The 18,700-nt window shown below is 48.8% G+C and overlaps 2 protein-coding genes across 3 annotated transcripts; one reads left to right on the forward strand and one right to left on the reverse strand.

The window, feature by feature from the left end:
- The first annotated feature begins 599 nt into the window (after nucleotides 1-599).
- Nucleotides 600-9,382, forward strand: CDK10 (cyclin dependent kinase 10). Its single transcript, XM_081203955.1, has 14 exons — nucleotides 600-758; nucleotides 1,603-1,675; nucleotides 2,141-2,212; nucleotides 2,324-2,426; nucleotides 3,210-3,291; nucleotides 3,768-3,835; nucleotides 4,013-4,065; nucleotides 4,188-4,257; nucleotides 5,694-5,753; nucleotides 5,940-6,063; nucleotides 6,675-6,814; nucleotides 7,540-7,592; nucleotides 7,671-7,783; nucleotides 9,074-9,382. Exons 1-13 carry the CDS (start codon nucleotides 651-653, stop codon nucleotides 7,763-7,765), a joined length of 1,101 nt encoding a protein of 366 aa, XP_081060081.1. The 5' UTR covers nucleotides 600-650; the 3' UTR covers nucleotides 7,766-7,783; nucleotides 9,074-9,382.
- A 1,451-nt stretch (nucleotides 9,383-10,833) lies between these two features.
- SPATA2L (spermatogenesis associated 2 like) lies at nucleotides 10,834-17,046 on the reverse strand. 2 transcript variants are annotated; one of them, XM_081203953.1, is made up of 3 exons: nucleotides 16,959-17,046; nucleotides 13,961-14,270; nucleotides 10,834-12,888 (listed from the first exon to the last, which is right to left on the reverse strand). In XM_081203953.1, the coding sequence occupies exons 2-3, from the start codon at nucleotides 14,267-14,269 to the stop codon at nucleotides 11,809-11,811; spliced, it is 1,389 nt and encodes a 462-aa protein (XP_081060079.1). In that variant the 5' UTR covers nucleotide 14,270; nucleotides 16,959-17,046; the 3' UTR covers nucleotides 10,834-11,808. The 2 variants fall into 2 exon arrangements, with proteins under 2 accessions (XP_081060079.1, XP_081060080.1); XM_081203954.1 differs by lacking the exon at nucleotides 16,959-17,046 and adding an exon at nucleotides 16,739-16,920.
- Nucleotides 17,047-18,700: the final 1,654 nt, after the last annotated feature.

Below are 18,700 nucleotides of genomic sequence, written 5' to 3' on the forward strand. Positions count from 1 at the left end.
CAGGATCACAGGCTTGGTCAAATGGAGCAGAGAGTAGCCACTTAAGTTGGCAACACATAATGTTCCACTGCAACTCCTTGCATGGCCTAGATGACTATCGCCACAGTGACTGTAGTCTCGATCCTGACAGGTGCATCTTTTTCACAGGTGCATCTCTCCTTGTAGACATTGGATGGTTGGAGGAGAATGAAAGCCCAGGTGGGCTAAAAGCATCACATTCTTCCGAACGCCCTATACCAATTGCAAAGCATCTAAACTCAGCCTCTATATTTTGCTGTATATTACCTTATGCACAGCTTTAGTATTAAAGTTTTTGGGTGCTTTTTAGAAGGCTAATAATAATAATAATAATTGTAATTTTGGAACTTGTTATTTATGTTCTGTAAGCCACTTAGAACGCTATGCAGAAAAAATGATAATTTAGAAAAGGTGTGTTCCCCACTCTTCAGTCTAATCTAGGAGGACTGGATCCTTCCTTTCTCTCCCCCTTGCCCAATTTTAGTACCCCAGTTTCTCCCGCTCAGGGCAAAGGGCTCGCGTAGCAACCGTTGCTAGGGGCTCTGTGCGGAAGTTCATACTGTAACTGTACGGAAGTGTCTTGAGCATGCGCAGTGGCTGTGGGGAAAGTAGAAGTGCGCTCTGCTTCGGCCATGACGGAGGCGGGTTCGGCTGAGCCGGAGTCAGAGAGTTTGCGACTGAAGCGGCTCCGAGGCGGCGGCGGCGGCGGCGGCTTCTTCACGGTACCTCAAGGACACAGGGTAAGTGGAACTACAACTCCCAGGAGACTTTGCGTGGAAGACTTGCCCCGCCCCTCTTGCGTGTTTGCAAGGCGGACGGGGCTGGGGGTGTGCAGGGTTTTTATTCTCTGGCGCTTGCAAATCCTACATTGGAACATCCGCAGAAGAGCTGCGGATTGTGCGTGTATTAAGCTCTGAACGTGCACATACTGCTTGTGCAAATGTGGCCTTGGCACATGCTGATGGGGCTGACTGTGGGTGGTGAGATTATTTGCCCCGAGAGTATTTTATCGATACTGAAACCATGCGCGACTTTCATTCCACGTAGACATAATTTTCATAGAATTATAGAATTGTAGAGTTGGCAGAGACCCTGAGGATCATCTAGTCCAATGCAATGCAGGAATATGCAGCTGTCCCATACAGGGATCGAACCTGCAACCTTGAAGACATTGCTAAATCCTATGCTTACTTACCCAGGAGGGATAAGTGGGTAAGGTGTGATTCCAATTTACTTCCAAGTAGATGTGTATGAGGTTGCTCTGCATGGCTATATATATGTCAGTTATATGTGCAGTTACTGCATAACACTGAAAAGTATTATTCAGTTGTGCTATTATTGTTATTTTCTTCTCACTTTTGGGAATTTTTTAAGTGAAAAGCAGGTTTAAAAATTTCTACAATTTTACATTATTTAACAATAAAAAGTTGTGCAAAGAAGTATAAATAATATTATTCCCCATCTTCCAGTTGTAAGGAGACGCCTGGGAATGATGTAATGATCTTTGTTTATATGATTAGGATCCTCAGCAGCATCTCAGGAATCAAGCAGGGACTTAGTTCTGTGACCCATCTGTTGTTTCAGCTGGGAAGATGTCGGAGTGTGAAGGAATTCGAGAAACTCAATCGTATTGGAGAAGGGACCTACGGCATTGTGTGTGAGTGCTGCCACATGAACCGGTCAAGAACTGGTGCTTTGTGTGACCCAAGACGATCTGGAACACGGGGTGGCCCCAGAGCTTGTTAAGGTCCTGTCTGTTCCTTGATGTTATGACTTAAGCAGGTGTAGTTGGAATTCAAAATCTCAGCTCCCTGATCTTGGCCATGCACACACCCTCTCCAGCTCTCTTTGAAATCTCTCCAGTGATAATAGATGTATATTTTTCAGGTGTAAATGTCATCAATTTTCACACTATATGATTTAGGACAATGGTAATCACAGGTGGAAAAGCAAGAAAGGAGGTGGGAAAGTGGCTTGTGTAAAGACACTTTGATGAGAGGCAACTTTTGAGTTGGCACTTGAGTCCAGGAGCGCTCCCAGCTCTACGTTAGCTTGTCTGGGGGAGTGGAAGGTGGAGAGTTGCTTCCCCAGGCACAGAGCTCTGATTGCATTGCCATTCCAGATCGTGCCCGAGACACCCAAACAGATGAGATTGTGGCACTGAAGAAGGTGCGGATGGACAAAGAGAAAGATGGTGAGCAGAATGGGAGAGCTCTGAGGCATCTCTGCTAGTCTTGGCTCAATGAAACATACTTTGTGTTTAGTCTTGCCCACTGCCATCTTAATGTGCTACTTCTCCCTGTAGGGATTCCCATCAGCAGCCTACGAGAGATCACCTTGTTACTGAAGCTCCAGCACCCCAACATTGTGGAGCTGAAAGAGGTGGTGGTGGGGAATCACTTGGAGAGGTACTGACCAGGCCCTTCCTGTCCCCATAACCTTTCCTCTACCTCAAGCAGGAGGCTTTTCGTTCCTGTCCCCCAAAGCTGCCATTTTATGTCACCCAAGAGTGGGGAGCTGGATCTTGCCAGTGGGCAAGAGTTTTACCTCCCTCACTGCTCCCATGGGCCAAGTTTGACAAGTGGACCTGTCAAAACACCTGACACTGTAATAGCATCTTCCTTTGCTCATGCTGTTTGAAATTAAAACTGCACAGGCAAAGGCACAGCACTTTGCAAGTTCTGGCAATCAGCTGATAGGTGGCACTTGAAAAACACAGGACTTTGTTGGCACTGACCATAAGATGATTAGCAGAAGTTGCAAAGCCACAGGACTTTGGTGCAAATTGTATCTTTACCTGCCATACAGGTAGCTGCCCCATTTGGCGTCGTGGGATGAGTCTTATTCAACCTGCATGTCAGAGGTTCCCCACTGCAGTTACATCAGCTATTCGTGAATGCTAAGGCTGGCTTATATAATCTTTAACAAAAAAATAAAAAATACAAACTTTAAAAATACAAAACTTTGCACACAAAGCAGGATGGAGGTTAGCAGGAATAAAGGAAGCTGGGGGTGAGGGATTGCTATGTTTCTGAAAGCAAAGCATGGTTTCCAAGGCATTGTTGCCTCCAGAATATGACTCAAGCAGTCAAGAGCCCATCTTTTAAACCACTTCTTTCTGCTCAGCTCTAGCCTCTTGGGTAGATATATCTCCAACTACAGAAAAGAAAACGTGTGTGTTTGTCCTGCAGCATTTTCCTTGTGATGGGTTACTGTGAGCAGGACCTCGCCAGCCTCCTGGAGAACATGCAGGCTCCCTTCTCTGAAGCTCAGGTGAGATGGGGAAAGTAGCAGCCTTGTGTTGATTGTTCGGATCACTGTCTTCATCAGAATTAAAGAGATGTCATAAAAAGCTGCAGTTTGTTGAACCCAAGGCATGGTTGTGACCAAATTTGAGATGGAAGAATGGCAAGAAGGCACTTTTAAAAGCAAAGCTTGAAGAAAAGAATCAAAGTATGTAGGTGTTCAAATAGAGCGGGAGTAGCCTGGTGGGTTAATTTGGGCTGAGGTGTTTGGGCATCATCCATATCATAGGAAGCTGCCGTATATTGAGACAGACCATTGGCCCATAAGGTAAAGTATGCTTTAGGTCAGTTTAAGAAGACTAATCCTTTCAGGTTCTTGTGTTGGCTTTCTGTGGATCTTTGAACCCCAGAGCAGAATCTGGCACAAGACAAAGTAGTGTGTGTTTTATGCAAGAGAGATGGCTCCTTAATGATGCCCTATTCATTTGCTCCAACCCGTTGCAGGTGAAGTGTATCATTCTCCAGGTTCTCAAGGGCCTTCAGTACCTGCATGAAAACTTCATAATCCACAGGTGAGAGAAGAGCAGGGACTGGGCATTTGACTGGAGATAGGATCAATATGTAGCTTGTAGGCCTGCTACTATCTGTGTCAGTGTGGGAGAGAGGCTGCTTAAGAGAGCAGGATTTGGGGAAGGGCTGCACTTGGTTTTGTCTGTCCCCCGGTGAACTCCTCTTTCCTCCAACAACAGGGACCTGAAGGTATCCAACTTGCTCATGACTGACAAAGGTTGTGTAAAGACGGGTGAGTGTTTGGCCAAAATCTGGCTCCCTTGATTATTTCCACCATCGCAGACACATACCTGCTTGGTTTGTAATGCAGTTGGACCTGCCCTTTGACCTTGAGTGTCTCCTCTTTTCTTGCAGCGGACTTTGGGTTGGCTCGTGCTTACAGGGTACCGCTGAAGCCCATGACTCCCAAAGTTGTCACACTCTGGTGAGTAGACTCTGAGCATCCTTTGACTAATCAACACTCCTGCACAATCACTACCTTTGGGCGAGGGGGTAGTTAAGGAGGAAAGGGGCTTTGCTTTCACTCATAGGCTGCTTTCTTATGGTTTTGATACCCATCCAACTCAAAATAATTACCTGGGGAAGGCATGGCAATGGAGCTCATGGAAAGAAGACTCCACACCTTCCTGACGTGTACTTATAGGTAAAGGGACCCCTGACCTTTAGGTCCAGTCGTGACCGACTCTGGGGTTGCGGCGTTCATCTCGCTTTATTGGCTGAGGGAGCCGGCGTACAGCTTCCAGGTCATGTGGCCAGCATGACTAAGCCGCTTCTGGTGAACCAGAGCAGCGCATGGAAACGCTGTTTACCTTCCCGCTGGAGCAGTACCTATTTATCTACTTGCACTTTGACGTGCTTTCGAACTGCTAGGTTGGCAGGAGCAGGGACCGAGCAACGGGAGCTCACCCCATCGCGGGGATTCGAACCGCCAACCTTCTGATCAGCAAGTCCTAGGCTCTGTGGTTTAACCCACAGCACCACCCGCGTCCCTTGACATGTGTACTTAGGAAATGTGATTGAGACCAGAGCCAAAGCAGGACAAGAGTTTCTGCTCTTGACACATATAGGGGCCTGATTCAGCAAGCATTAAAACCCTGGTTAAAAATAAGCAATGGTTTAAGGTGAATAAGCAATGTGCTGGTGCCCACTGCTCAGAATTATGCACTTTCCTCCTCCACATCTCCCATAGCAATGGGGAAGGAAAAAACAGCATCTGGCTTGCCATTATGTGCAGACTTGGACTCATGGGTCAGGCACAAACTTTGGCTTCCACTTGAGGTTTGTTTGGAGAGAAACAAATCACAAGCCTTGGTTCAGACAACAGCAAGCCAAGGCTTAGGGCTTGTTGCTCCTAGAGCTGCCAGCAGCAGACGAGGAACAAAGCAGGACTTTAGAGCAGCAGCACATTAACAAGAGGTTTCTTTTAACTAAGGTTTAATGTGACGAGGGAAGCAGGTGGGCAACCCGCAGGATGTGCAGTCTTTCCCTGTGTCCCACCGTTGGTCACTCAGGGCCCTCGTTATCACTTGGCTGCCTGTGACAGGCTGAAAGGAGATTCGCTGCCCTTATGCTTGGGAGCAGGAAGGAGGAACATGTGCAAAGGGGATCAATGAGATTCTGTTTGTGCATCTTCTGCCTCTCATGTGAGAAAGAGGAGGGAGGGTGCATGTGTGTGTGTGTGTTTCCCCTCCCCCGCCGCCACCCCAGTACCAAAGGCAGCCCTCAGGGACAAAAAGGTGTGGGGGCTAGTCCAATTAAGAAAATGCCCATTGCCTGTTGAATTCAAATTACAGAATTCCAGCATCACAATGCACCAGCCCTTGTGAGCTGACATGGAACACTTTCTCCCCTCTTTTCCAGGTACCGAGCCCCTGAGCTGCTTCTGGGGACAATAACACAGACCACCGCCATAGATATGTGGTGAGGGAAGAAGACGTCTCCTTTCCTCCATCCCCCTAATGTGGGGATTAGGAGGACAGAAAGGAAAAATGCATCCTTTGAGGCCTGGATTCATGGCTCTGTGGACAAATTGGTTTTTCCTAGGCCTGAGAGGGTGGAGGGAATAGCTGCTAGCCTCTCTGTATTAACTGTGAGTCTTCCCTGCAGGGCGGTGGGTTGCATCCTGGCAGAGTTGCTGGCTCATAAACCGTTGCTACCTGGGAGCTCTGAGATCCAGCAGATAGACATGATTGTGCAGCTTCTGGGCACGCCCAATGAGACCATCTGGCCGGTGAGTATTCCCCAGACCTCATCCCACCTCTGCTTTGCTGCTCCCTCCTCCTGCTTGGGTTTTGCCCCTTTGTGCCTCTTCTTATGTGGCCTTCCCTTAGTGCTGCAGCACTGCAGGTGGTGGAAAGGTCCTCTGGCCCAATATCATATGCAAAGGCATGGTTGCTTACTCGCAGTCCGACCCCCATCAACCCATGCAATGCAGGCTGCAGTAAGATACGAAGAGATCAGGCGCACTCTTGAGAGGCTGTAACATTAGATCAGGTCCTGAGGATCAAATATGCTCCTCCAAGTCTCTCTATCTGGCCCTTAAGACTTTCCCCAGGTCACTCCCTTCACCAGCTCTGCTTTGCACCTTCCTTGAATTTTAGCTGGCTGAAATGGGTCCTTGAACTCTGGTGATGCCTTCCTGCCTGGATGGATAGAAAGTACTGTGAGTGTATGTAGGAACTAGCTTACAGTACAATATAATGGTAAAATCAACATTTGGTGGTCTTCCCCCCCACATCCCCGGTTACCCCTTCTTTAGATGGCTCCTGCAAGCAAGTTAAACCATATGTTAGAGGCAAATGCTTTATTTAGTGCCTTTCTTTGTGTCCCTCTCACCTCCAGGGCTTCTCCAAGCTGCCACTGGTGAGCCAGTACACCCTGCGCAAGCAGCCATACAATAACCTGAAGCACAAGTTCCCTTGGCTGTCGGAGGCTGGCCTTCGCCTCCTCAACTTCCTCTTCATGTACGATCCCAAGAAAAGGTAACTGGGCCCAGGCTGGGAAAAAGGCTGACGTCGTTGTGATGCGCCTGCCTTTTGGAATTCTGTTTTGCCATTCTGATCGGCGCCCAGACAGGTAGAGTTAGAAAAGGGCAACTAAAATTTAGCCGGGGCAGAAGTGTTTTCTCCATCCCCAGTCAAAATACAGAAGCTCTCAGGGTCATCCATCTAAATCAATCAGCAGCAAGGTTATGAGAGAGACAAAAGCAGCAGCTTTACATGCTGCCACAGTTAACCTGTGGAGTGCTCCTGCAGCTTTCCAAAGGAGTGAATTAACTTGGTGGAGGACAGAGCAGTTGAAAGCAGAACAGGCAGGTTCAGAGACCGCGTAGGGGGATGACCTACAGCAGGTAGTCACAACAGGAAATCGGAATCCTGAGCAGGATGGATTAGACCCTGCATGTAATATCTGTGCAACTGTACAAGGCACAGGTTCCTGGATGTGAGCCCTTCCTTGCCTGGGAGAGACTAGCTGCATCCCTGAATAAATGAGCTAGCTGTAAGGTAGGCACCTGCTCGCTTGTCTTTTATTGCTCCTGTGATATCCTCTGGCCAGAGCCCTTGGCTTGCCAGAGGCACATTCAGGAAGGAAGAGTGGAGCCGCTGCAGGAGAACAGCCTTCCTAAGCCGGAAATTTGTGGGTGGAATAGAGGGATAAGCAAGTGAAAGGTGAATTCATCCCTTGCTTTCATGCCCTTCCTCTTCAGAGCGACAGCTGGCGACTGCCTGGAGAGCTCCTACTTCAAGGAGAAGCCTTTGCGTAAGTCTCTTGTGGCTTCCTTTCCCCACACTCAGGGCTGCCGCCACAACCTGATTCATCTTCTCCCTCTTTTTCCAGCCTGCGAGCCAGAGCTCATGCCAACCTTCCCACACCATCGCAACAAGAGGGCCGCCCCCAGTGTAGAGTGCGCAGGCAAGCGCAGTCGGCCCTGAGGATGCACACTTCTCCCGGTAAGGACGGGCGAGGGCTAGAGCAAAGTGCACTTAGCAACAGTGGAAGCTGCCTTATACCAAGCCACACCATTGGTCCATCTAGCTCAGTATTGTCTACTCTACACTGACTGGCAGCAGCTTTCCAGAGATTCCAGGCAGAGCTGTCTCCCAGCTCTACCTCCAGACACCAGGAATTGAACCCGGGGCATTTTCTACCACTCAGGTATGGTCCTCCCCTTACTGGTCTCCTGATCATAATAAATAAAAAGATGAAAAAATCTTTTTAAATAATTCCAGTGGCACCGTTAAGATCAACTAAATATAAGCTTTCAAGGTGGGACTTTCGTGTGTAATACACACTTTGTCAGATACCATACTCTGAAGCAGAGGACACTTCAACCTTATAATGATGCCATTGTTATGTGAGGTGATTGACAGGTAGGTGGCCACGTTTGACAGATGCATGGGACTTTGCACAGCTTTGCAGGGGCTACCAATCAGCTAGTCAACGCTGCCTGCAAACCCCATTTCAGCCTGGCCATGTCTGTACGTACCTGACACCAGATGCGATATATGATGTCAGGTGCAATGCAGGTGACTGTGGCTTCGTCAGGTGTGGAGGCTTGGCCTAATTAGACCCGTGGACTGTGGATTCCCCACCACCAACCTAGAAATGTAACCAGCTAGGAGTCTCATGAAGCTGAAGCTGCTCCACTATTCTCTGCTGTTTATGTCTCCCATGTGCTTTCACACAGCTATGACCACAGGAAGCTGAAAGCAGAGTGCGGACGTTGTGGCCCATGGGCCAACTTTGGCCTTCCGTGCTGCTCCTAGCAAACCATGCCCACCTGCTCCACACCTTAAGCAGCAGCCAACGTGACTTCAAAGGAACAATAGGGCGCTAAAGGAAGCTACCGATTGTTCCTTTGCTGAAGCAAGGTGTGCTCCAGCCACCCATTAGCTGATGAATGGTTAGGAGTATGGCATGCTCTGGGATCAGGAAGCAGGTTGCACTGAAGCCCTTGCTAAAACAAAAGGGGCATATGAATAGCATAAAGTCTTTGAAAACACCTTTGAAATACTGGATCCTGAAAGCAGCAGCAAATGATGCTTAGGGAAGGTTCAGGGAGGTTTTTGAGCAGAGACCACCAATGCCCTAGAATGGGGTTTCCTGCACTGGCAGAGTTTGGGACTGGATAACCTTTCTAGCCCCTCCCAACTCCATGGTTGCAGGATTGCTGTTGCCTGAGTGCAAAAAAGCAAGTCTGAAACAATTGCAGCACTGTGGTACTTCTGTTTCTCTTTCAGAGGACAGAGCTTGAAGAGAGGCAGTGCTGGGAGCTGCCAGCGGCATCGGGGCGAAGAGCCAGGAGCCTACAGAGGGTATCGGGACAGCTCCCATGTTCTTCATAGGAATCAGCTGCCCCTGCTGGGAGACACTGATTACGAACTGGGAGCTGGCTTGCCAAGCTGCACCGAAGCTCCTGAATTATCAGCTCGACTTTCCCATGATGGAAAGAGCAGGGCCGAATAGTAGCCCCTTATCCTGCCCCTTATTTGCGGGCAAAACCCAAGACTGAACCAGGACTGTGTCTCAATAAAGTCTTTTGCCGCTGCTGTCTTTGAGTAGTGCTCCTGGAGGGTAAATACTAAAGCTGCTGTGAGCCTTAGCAGAAGGACTGGGAGGGTGGGGAGGGAGATGCCAGATCCCTAGGAGGCAGCCTTATATATAGTGGAGGGAAGTTCCTAGGCAGCAACAGCAGCATCTCTGCATTTAGAGGTGCCCAGGCGCCTTTAACTCCCACACTGTTTTGCATCCCTGCCTGCATGCACTGCTGTTCTGTGCGTCAAGCTCTGCTTAGCAACTTATCGTGGGTGGGGGTTAGAAGATCAGGGACTTCAACCTCTTCGCATCTCTATTGTAGCAAACACATAAGCATATATCCCTTCTTTGTCCAGTGGGCTTTTAAAGGCCTTCCTTTCTGATTCAGAGGTGAAAATGGTAGTGGCTCTGGAGCACAGCAGTGTATTCAAGCTCTTCTCCATTATTGAAAATTCACCCACTTGTCATGGACAGACAAGCAGCAGCAGCAAACGAGGGCTCAAGCAGAATCCTTTTGCTAGAGCTGTGATATTGCTTTGCTTTGCGTAGGGAAACAGAAAATAGTGCTTGAAGCACCTTTAGGAGGCCAAAGTTATGCCAGAAGCATCAAAAAGAGAACTGACCAGTTACACCTCCCTCCTGACTTTGGTGCAAGAGCCAAAGTGACACTGGGAAGACTAGGTGGCCAAGGAAGAAAGTGTGGGAGGGAAGTTTTCAGAACAGCCTTGAAAACAACTACTGTAATAGATAAGTGCATCTTTTACTTCTGGAAGTGCTTGTCTTTAATGATCAGAAAATTCTGATCGGTTAACTCCATGATACGTATGCAGCTGCTTTATACTAAGCCAAACAGCTAACAGTAGTTTCAACTTTTCCAGACCTGAGAGCCAGCTATCTAAGCATGCTTTCCGAGATGGAATTCTTAATAATTTACCATATATTTCTATGGTGGTAGCATGATATCCCCACCCCATGGGACAAATCACCTGCCAATCATCTAATGTCATGCTTTCAGCAGGGAGTAGCTGCTCAGTCCAGTTGCCCACAGAAAACTTGGTTGTGCAGCTGTGTACCTGCCCCATATATGACATCACATATGACGGCAGGTGGGCGTGGTTTGAGAAAAATGGAAACCCTGAGCCAAACGGTGACCTAGTCCAGGCCAAATTTGACCAAAGAGCCAGAGGTTCCAAAGCCCTATGCTAGTGGATCCCAGCCTACCAGCTGAAGACCAATGATCTAGCCAAATATTGTCTATTTGCCAGGGTCTCTGGCAGAGAGGAGTTGCTACCCAGTCTTTTTAAATCATTGCTGCTCAGACCCCCTGCGTGCAACACAGCAGCTCTACCCCTGAGCTACGTAGTTCCCAGCTGGGTTCCTTCCAGTGAGGATTCAAACTCTGGAACTCAACTACCCACACTACTGGGAGGTGGGGGAAGGGAGAAAAGAAATCCAGAGAACAAAGGAGATTACACTTTATTTTATTTTGCACCTCTGCTTCTGTAAGCCACCAGGGAGATGCCGAGTGCCTCTGAGGGCTTGGGAACAGCTCTGCCCCTGCCTAGTAGCAGGAGACTCAAACTCAGCATTAAGGCTTTTCCGGCGCTGTCTCAGCTTCCAGAGGAGAGCCACAAGGATTCAGGAAAAGGTATAAACAAGGAGAGGCAACCTCCACCCCCTCCTGTAATCTCAGCCCATCTTCTCCCATGGCAGCTCCCTATAGTAGCTTCCCCCCAAACCTTGGTGCCCTCCAGATGTCTTCCACTACAGTTCCCATCAGCCCCAGCATTCTAATGCTCTGCTGGCTGCAGACGGTGGGAACTGTAGTGCAAAACAACTGGATGACACCCAGTTGGGGAAACGCTGCCCTACATCCTTTGAAATACACAAAGAGGGAGCAGATGAGCATCATGTAAAACTTCATTGTGCCCTGATATTACAAAAGATGGATTCTGGCAGAGGGGTGTGCGTGTCCTTCTAACATGTCAATTGACTCGCCATTTCTTGTCAGCCAGCTGGAACCACTTTCAGATGAAGCAGTGCCCCCTCAAATGCTCAGTGGAAAGGATGAGGGAAGTGGAGGGGGGAGAATCTCACCTGTCCAGCAAACACTACTGCGGGAGACTGTTTAGGACTGGATCCCCCCACCCCACCCCAACAAATTTGTTCACCTAAATCCTCAAAATATTTAGGATTTGAGAAATGTCCTGTTGGCAGGGAAAAGAGAATGTATGCTGAAAAGTGAGTGTCTGGCTGTTTTTTTCCTCTGAAACAAAAATAAGGGAAAGTGTTTTTCAGAAAACCAAGAGGGAAGGCCTGGGAGAAGGAGGACGAAAAGCAGGCTGTGTGTGCGGTTCTAGATGAAGCCTCAGAACTGCAGAGGAAGCAGCTTTTCTGTCCAAGGTCCGGTTGATGCCCTGGTGGGTTCTCCCAGCGCGCGCTATTGCCAGACTCCCGGCAGCCCCTCGTGCAGCAGCTTGTCCACCTCTGTCCTCTGCAGCCAGAGGCGCTGCTGCTTCTCGCTTTGCAGCTCTTCCATGTGGTGGCTGCTCCGGCAGACCTGCGCTCCGTCGCAGCTGCCGCCGTGCAGCAATCTGCAGGTGTTGCAGCAGGAGGCTGGGAGGGTGCCCGGGCGCATGCATGAATGCAGGTGATAGCGCGGTGGCTCTGTTGGGGACATCCCTGCACCTGGCACCAGAGCTTGGTGCATCCCCGTGGGGCTCAGCTGGGGACTCCTTGGCTGCCTTGCTGAGGGAGAGGCTGGGCTGCTGCCCCGGTGGAGCTGGGGGCCGCCAGGACTGTCGTAGTGAGGGATGGGAGACAAGAAGCGGCTTCCCGGAGGCGTGGGGTAGTCCGCTTCCGTAGTTCTGCTGAGCTCCCGCCGCAGGGAGATAAAGGAGAAGGAGGTCTCCAGATCGGGGCCCTCCGAGGCTGGGATCCCGTTGCCGTACGGTGGCTCCTCCGGGCCCAGCACCCACATCTTGCTCCTGTTCTCCGCAAGCCCCTGCGGAGTCTGGAAGTGCTGCTCTCTGCTCCGCAAGCGGGGGCTGCTGCGCTCGCAGAGGGGAATGGGGTGCTGGTGCTGCTGCGATGACAATGGCAACCTAGGTCCCAAAGGGTCCCCATACGGGCCCTGCCCTTCCGGACTCTCCCTGTACAGGTCTATCGCATCAGCTGGCTCCACACGGAAATCTCTGCCCCTAGGACACCGCACCAGGCTCTGCAACTTGGCCACACAGTTCTCTAGGCTGCCTTTGGCTTCCCTGCGGGCCTGGAGAAGATCTTCAGGTGAAGCGGCGTACGGCTCCAGCTCCCGCACGATCTTCCCCAGGATCTCGCACTCGACCCTGGCTGCAAAAAAGCAGCAGGCTGCAGCGAGGAGGCTGGCACTCGGGGGCAGCTGGGCGATGACCAGGTGGAGGCTGTCTCTAGGGATGTAGCCCAGCCGGCGGAAACTCCTGGTGATGTCGGCCTCAGGCAGGACTCCCTGGAGGACGTGCACGTAAACACCTGAGAAGGTCTGCGGAGAAAGACACAGCGGTTAGTGTTCTGCATTGCTCGACACACAAATTTAATACTGTTACTTATTTACAGCATTTGCTGACCGCTTGGTTACAAAGCAATTTACACAGCCATCGATAAAACAATCCAGTGTTCAAAATAATACAAGGTTGTAGCCAATGCTAGTCTTACTCAGAGCAGACCCACTGAAGTAAATGAACATGACTACCTTAGGTTCATTAATTTCAGAAGCTCTTCTGTGAATATGACTAGTTTTGGATACAACTCATAGTGTTTCAAGCACACAAAAACAACAAGTTTGTTTGTTCGTTCAGTGACTAGGCATGGTACACAGCAACAATATTATCTTTGTATTATGCATGAGGTTATACATGCTGCCCAGCTGTCATTGACTGGTTAATAGGGCCTTCTCTGTGGTGGCTCCCTGTTTACAGAATGCTCTCCCGGGGTGAGGCACATTTGTCTCTCTGGTTATTAACTTTCAGGAGGAACTTAAGAACATTCCTGTTTACCCTGGCATCTGATGGCTGAAAGATACAATTACTGAAAACGAGCATGAAATTTATCCATGCCATGAAATTAGCAGCTGTGGGAGTATGTGACAGCTTCTTTTTTTTTTTTTAAGGAAGTTTTAAATTTGTTTTTATTTTAGATTTAATTGTATTGTTTCTGCCATTCTGCTATTTGCTGCCCTGGGCTCCTTTAGGAGGAAAGGCAGGACAGAAATTTAATAAAGAATAATGATTCCTTCAGTTCTCTGGAAGAGAAGCAGACTCAGGATTTCAGCTGTAAATATTACTACTCTGACCGAGATAGGAAACTATCAGGAAACAGAGGGAAAGGTGCTGAGAGGCTAAGTAAACCTCTGCACACCAATGAATGGAAGGTGGTTGGCTTTATTTTTATGCGTTGCACATCTATACGTGAGGTGAGCTGCTCTTTGCATGATTTGGAAGGAAGGAATTCAAATAAGTAACATAAACAACTATTTCTGTCTGCAATATAGCAGAGTCCTGTGTGGCCTCCTCCCTCTGCCCCCACAATGCCTGACTTCCCCCCACAATGCTCACTTTTATGGTTCCAAATTCCTTGCGCCAGGGGAAGAAGTAAAGATTGACGGCTGCCAGTTCCAGCACCTCAAAGGCCCGGCCAAGATTCTGGAGCACCAGTCCCAGATCCAGCTGTCCTCGCAGGGCCGAGGCAAGCATGGCGAAGGTGTCCTCCCCTCTCAGGGCACTGTGAACTTCTGGATCCTCCAGCAGTTGCCGCCACATCCGCTCCTTCAGGGACGAGTCAGTGCAGATGCCAGTGTGGCCTTGGTGGAAATTGTTCTCCAAGCACTGACGATACTTCTCCTGCAGTGCCGCTCCAGGAGACATCCTGCAGCGGGATAAGAACAAAGCCCTGAACCTGGTCCCATTTGAAATTCCGTCAATCAAACCAGCCTATGGCTACGAGTGGGATTGCCAAGCAAATGAATTCAGCCATCAAGCCCATAAAACAGAGCCTTGTATACTGCACAGGATGGTTGTTGTTTTGATTTACAAAAGCCATGGATGAGTTTTCCCGCTGCAAAGAAAATACCCATGCCAAATATATATATAAAATTCCGCCCCCAGAAGCCCTTTAACATAAGCTGCATTCCATAAATAGGCTGATGCAATATGGGCAGATATTCTTCATTTGCATGTGCATTCTCACTTCTCATGTTTTCTTTTCAATGCCATATGCACATGCATGCAAAGGGTAATGTAACTACAAGCAGGAGGTGGTGATAATGGCCAAGTGATGGGAAAGGGAATTTTAAGTGTATTGATTCATTTCAGTCATTTCTACCCTGCCTTTTAGAGGTATAAAAACCTCATGGTTTTTATAGGATGATGCCCTGGTGTACAGAGGAATGCTACTGTGACCTGACTGCTGGAGATTTTGGCAGAAAAAAGTGTTCTCAAGATCATTACTGGCTCATCAGTGAGAATTTGGCTATTCCCTTTCTCTCATCCATCCCAAACTGTTGGCACTCACACACTTCCCCGATTGTCCTCTTGCTTTTTTCAAGCCCTGATTAAGTTTCCAGCAGAGTTGCTGCACAGAGCTCTGGTGCACAAACTGACAGCTGGTATTGCAGAGGAATCATTTCGCAGTGATCATTTTGGTTAGGATGCCACTGACAATGGAACTCCCCCCATCTTCTGCATTACTTGTTCCATTATTATCTTCACTCTTTCCACCATCTCTACTCCAGCCTCCTGCAACCTGGTGTCCTCCATATTTTTGGGACTCTGACTCCCCATATGCCTTGCCACTGACCATGTTGGCTGAGGCTGATGGAAGCTGTGGTCCAAAAGATCTGCTGTCCTCCAGAAGATGCTTACTCTGGAGAAACTGACAAGCTGCATGGCTGAGAAGAGAAGTCTTGCCAATTTCACCACATTGCCTTTTAAATACGTCTCTACATTCTCCACCACTAAAGCAAAAGTAAGTCCTTGTGAGAATATCTATATCAAAATATACACACTGTATAGTATGCCAAGACTGTTCCGATTAGGAATAGAGTTAGGAAATATTTGCTTCCTCACTTCAGTCACATTCAGTTCATTGGCAGAGCATCAGCTTTGCATGCAGAAGTTCCAAGGTTCAACATCTCCAAGTAGGGGTGGGAGAGACCCCTGCTTGAAACCCTGGAGAACTGCTGAATACGGTGGGACTCTGCCTGCCACCCTGAGCTCCCTGCACTTTGGTTGCCATTCTGTGGCTTCCGCCTCTTTCCCTCCATATGTCTGGGAAATAAAAAGGCAACCACAGCCACGGCTCAGAGAGAGAGGGTGGAAGAGAGCCAACCAGAGGACTATGAGCCAGGCAGGGGGCAGCCCCTGCCCCAAGACAAGTTGTTGGCACTTCTTTGCCAACACTTGCTATGTCCATGGCTTCTGAGTATGTGGCTGTCTTCTGGAAGAAGCCCTGCTGTTAGTGCATAGCGCCATAGACAACAATACATAGTTGTCAACCCAGTTCCTGAACTAACAAGGTAAGTTGCTATGGAAGCACTTTAGAATCAAAGCCCCACAAATAGCTCTTAAAAATAACAATGTGAAAAGATCCAAGCCCAACAGAGGGAGACTCTCGGAGGCTTAACCACCCACCAGATCACCAAGTGCTGAGAATGAGAGACTTGAGGGAGACAGCTTTGCTTTTGCATGTGAGGGAGGGGGGGCACAGGAGGGCAAGTCCTTGGGAGAGAGTCCTGTGACAGCCTCAAGGTGGTAGTGGGGCACACCGTAAGTGCTTCCAGTGAAGGGGGGAGAAGTTGTGCTGTTATGATAATGTGGGTACTGTGGCTCTGCAGGGAAATAGGGAAAGGGACATAATCATAGGGCAAAATAACGGGGCATTAGCGGCGTGGGTGCCCAATACATAAATCAGTGGAAGACTGTTGGAGTAAACCATATGAAAACCCTGTAATACTAAGCCCCCTAATGGATCATGAATCATTATTTCAAAAAGTGCCTCTTCCACACTAATTTCCTGTTAGTCTGCTCCAAAAGTCTTATCTTAAATTCTACCACAGCTTCTCTGGACCGTATGCCAACATAAAGTGTGCCAGCCTTTAAGGTGCCACAAGATGCTTCCCGTTCATGCCTGGTAGGCGCTGTACAGAAAATAAAAACACACATCGCTCCACCAGCAGGTCCAGTCTAAAAAAGGGACTGGCATCAGAAGAGACCCGCTGGCTCAGAAGATGCCACCATCACCCTGGCAGACTTTCAGGTGCCACAGGGCTGTTGGTCGCTGCTGCTGCTGCTGCACTAGACAAGGAGATTTGGAGCCGGGGGCGGCAGTATGCCTACCATTTGGGGGGATCCCAGGTAAAGGGCTCGTATTTGGTGGGTGGGGGTCTGCAGAGCCTGAAAGAGCCCCCTCTCCCTGCTCTCAAGGCGAGGAAGGGAGCGCCTCTTCGTCCCGCTGGAACGTCATTGGGGGCTGAGTCAAACACCCCCGCCTCACAAGTTTCCCCCGCACGCCCCCGCAAATCCGGCCGGTTGGGATTCGAACTCGCGTCCCGCTCACCTGCCAGCGCTCGCTCGCTAGCTCCTTGGCCCCCTTCTCTCGGTCTCTTGCTCTCTTTCCCTTTTGGGCTCGCTCCTGTCACTTCCGGTTCTTCTTTGCCCCGCCCTTCCCGAGAGGAGATTACGTCAAGTCTCAGGAGCCGGTCGTTAACCTTTTCCTTGCTGCACTGAAGGATTTGTTTTTTGGGGGGGTTTTTTACATCTTAAAGGAACGGGTTAAAAAAAAGTTTTTAAAATTATAATTATAATAGCACAAAAAAGAATATTATAATATCATTGGCAGGTATTGCAAGTAAATGTTTGTGTATTTCAGACAAATTCCTTCGTCAAAAGGTGATTATAAATGTCCCAGTTATATTTAATTTGTTTATTGCTATCCATTTCTAGAGGAGGGCTAAATCATTTTTTTTTAAAGAGAGCTCATTACCTTCAGGTTTACAGTCTAAGAAGGCGTGACACAAAGGTGGAAAGGTGCATTTAGGTAACCCATCCCAAACAGTTTAGGGACCCAAAGATTAAAACCAGCATTTTGAACTGGACCTAGAAACACACTGGTAGCCAGAGCAATTGGTTCAGAAGTGTTGCATGATCAGACCATGTCTGGGTAACAGTCACATCTAGGGAATAAAAAAAAGATCCTGGTAACTTAGCATGATTGTTCCATGGGATACACCCCAAACTGCTATCAAATCGCAGATTACATCTATCACACAAACTAAGCTGTAAAAATCAGGCATAGAGCCAAAGTGGGGATCCTTATGATTTCTACATTAAATCTTCCGAAAGTCACCATAAAAATGCACATAACACTGGTAGCCCATGAACTGAAACACAAATGTCACAAATCCCATACTTCATTATGCCACTATGGCATGAAAACATGGAGCAGGCCTGCAAGGAGGGACTTTTAGAGTACTGGATGGTGTATATAAGCCAGAGCTTTTCAACATTTTGGGTGCACTGCTCCCTTGACCAACTACATTCTATCAGTGGCACCCCTGTGGGGCTCAGGAGCCCAGTTATGTCACCCCTTGCCTGCAGAGCTGGCAGCCCCTCACCCCTCCCTTGTGGAGGGTTCCCTCAGCCTCCTCTCTTCTCCCCTGTCCTTGGGAGTCCTTTGCACAGCTGCAGCTGCCACCTCAGTCTCTGAGCTGCCCTCCCCCCAACCCAAAGAGAGGTGGCTCCTCACAATGCCCCACAGGGGCCTGGGAAGCACCCCCTGGCCAGCCCCAGAGGCACTATTCACCTGGGGAGCTTGCAGCCAGAGCTACTGCAACAGTTGTGCAAGCGTTTGGGAGGCAGAGACGTGAGAGGGCATCAGAGGAAAGGGCCAGTGTTGCCCATGGCACCCCTGACTATCATTCAAGGCATCCCAGGAGAGCCAGTGTGGTGTAGTGGTTAAGAGTGGTACTGGAACAAGATGGAGACAGAATAAAATTGCAGAGCTTTGAAAAATTGAAAAACAAAGTGCAAGATTGGCTCCATTATTACCAAATAATGGAGGCATACAATTTGGACAAAAAAGTTGGTTTCCAGGTGGAAAAATCAAAATTGGAAACAGAATTGCTAGATCCAAAAATCAAGAATTTGTCAAGGATGTATAACTTGCTGTTGAAATGGAACACTCAGGATGAAATGGTAAAATCAGCTATGATTAAATGGGCACAAGATGTTGGACATAACATAATGATGGCTGACTGGGAACAGTTATGGACCACAGGTATGAAATTTACGGCATGTAAT

This window comes from Podarcis bocagei (assembly GCF_964188305.1).
Source record: "Podarcis bocagei genome assembly, chromosome: 7".
Classification (NCBI taxonomy): Eukaryota; Metazoa; Chordata; class Lepidosauria; order Squamata; family Lacertidae; genus Podarcis; species Podarcis bocagei.

Excerpts from the sequence above, each read along its gene's own strand:
- SPATA2L (XM_081203953.1), bottom strand. The coding sequence starts at position 14,269 with ATGTCTCCTGGAGCGGCACTGCAGGAGAAGTATCGTCAGTGCTTGGAG. Across the intron at positions 12,889-13,960 it reads AGGAATTTGGAACCATAAAA|ACCTTCTCAGGTGTTTACGT; the intron begins GTGAGCATTGTG and ends CTTTCTCCGCAG.
- CDK10 (XM_081203955.1), top strand. The coding sequence starts at position 651 with ATGACGGAGGCGGGTTCGGCTGAGCCGGAGTCAGAGAGTTTGCGACTG. Across the intron at positions 759-1,602 it reads CGGTACCTCAAGGACACAGG|CTGGGAAGATGTCGGAGTGT; the intron begins GTAAGTGGAACT and ends CTGTTGTTTCAG. Across the intron at positions 7,593-7,670 it reads CTTCAAGGAGAAGCCTTTGC|CCTGCGAGCCAGAGCTCATG; the intron begins GTAAGTCTCTTG and ends CTCTTTTTCCAG.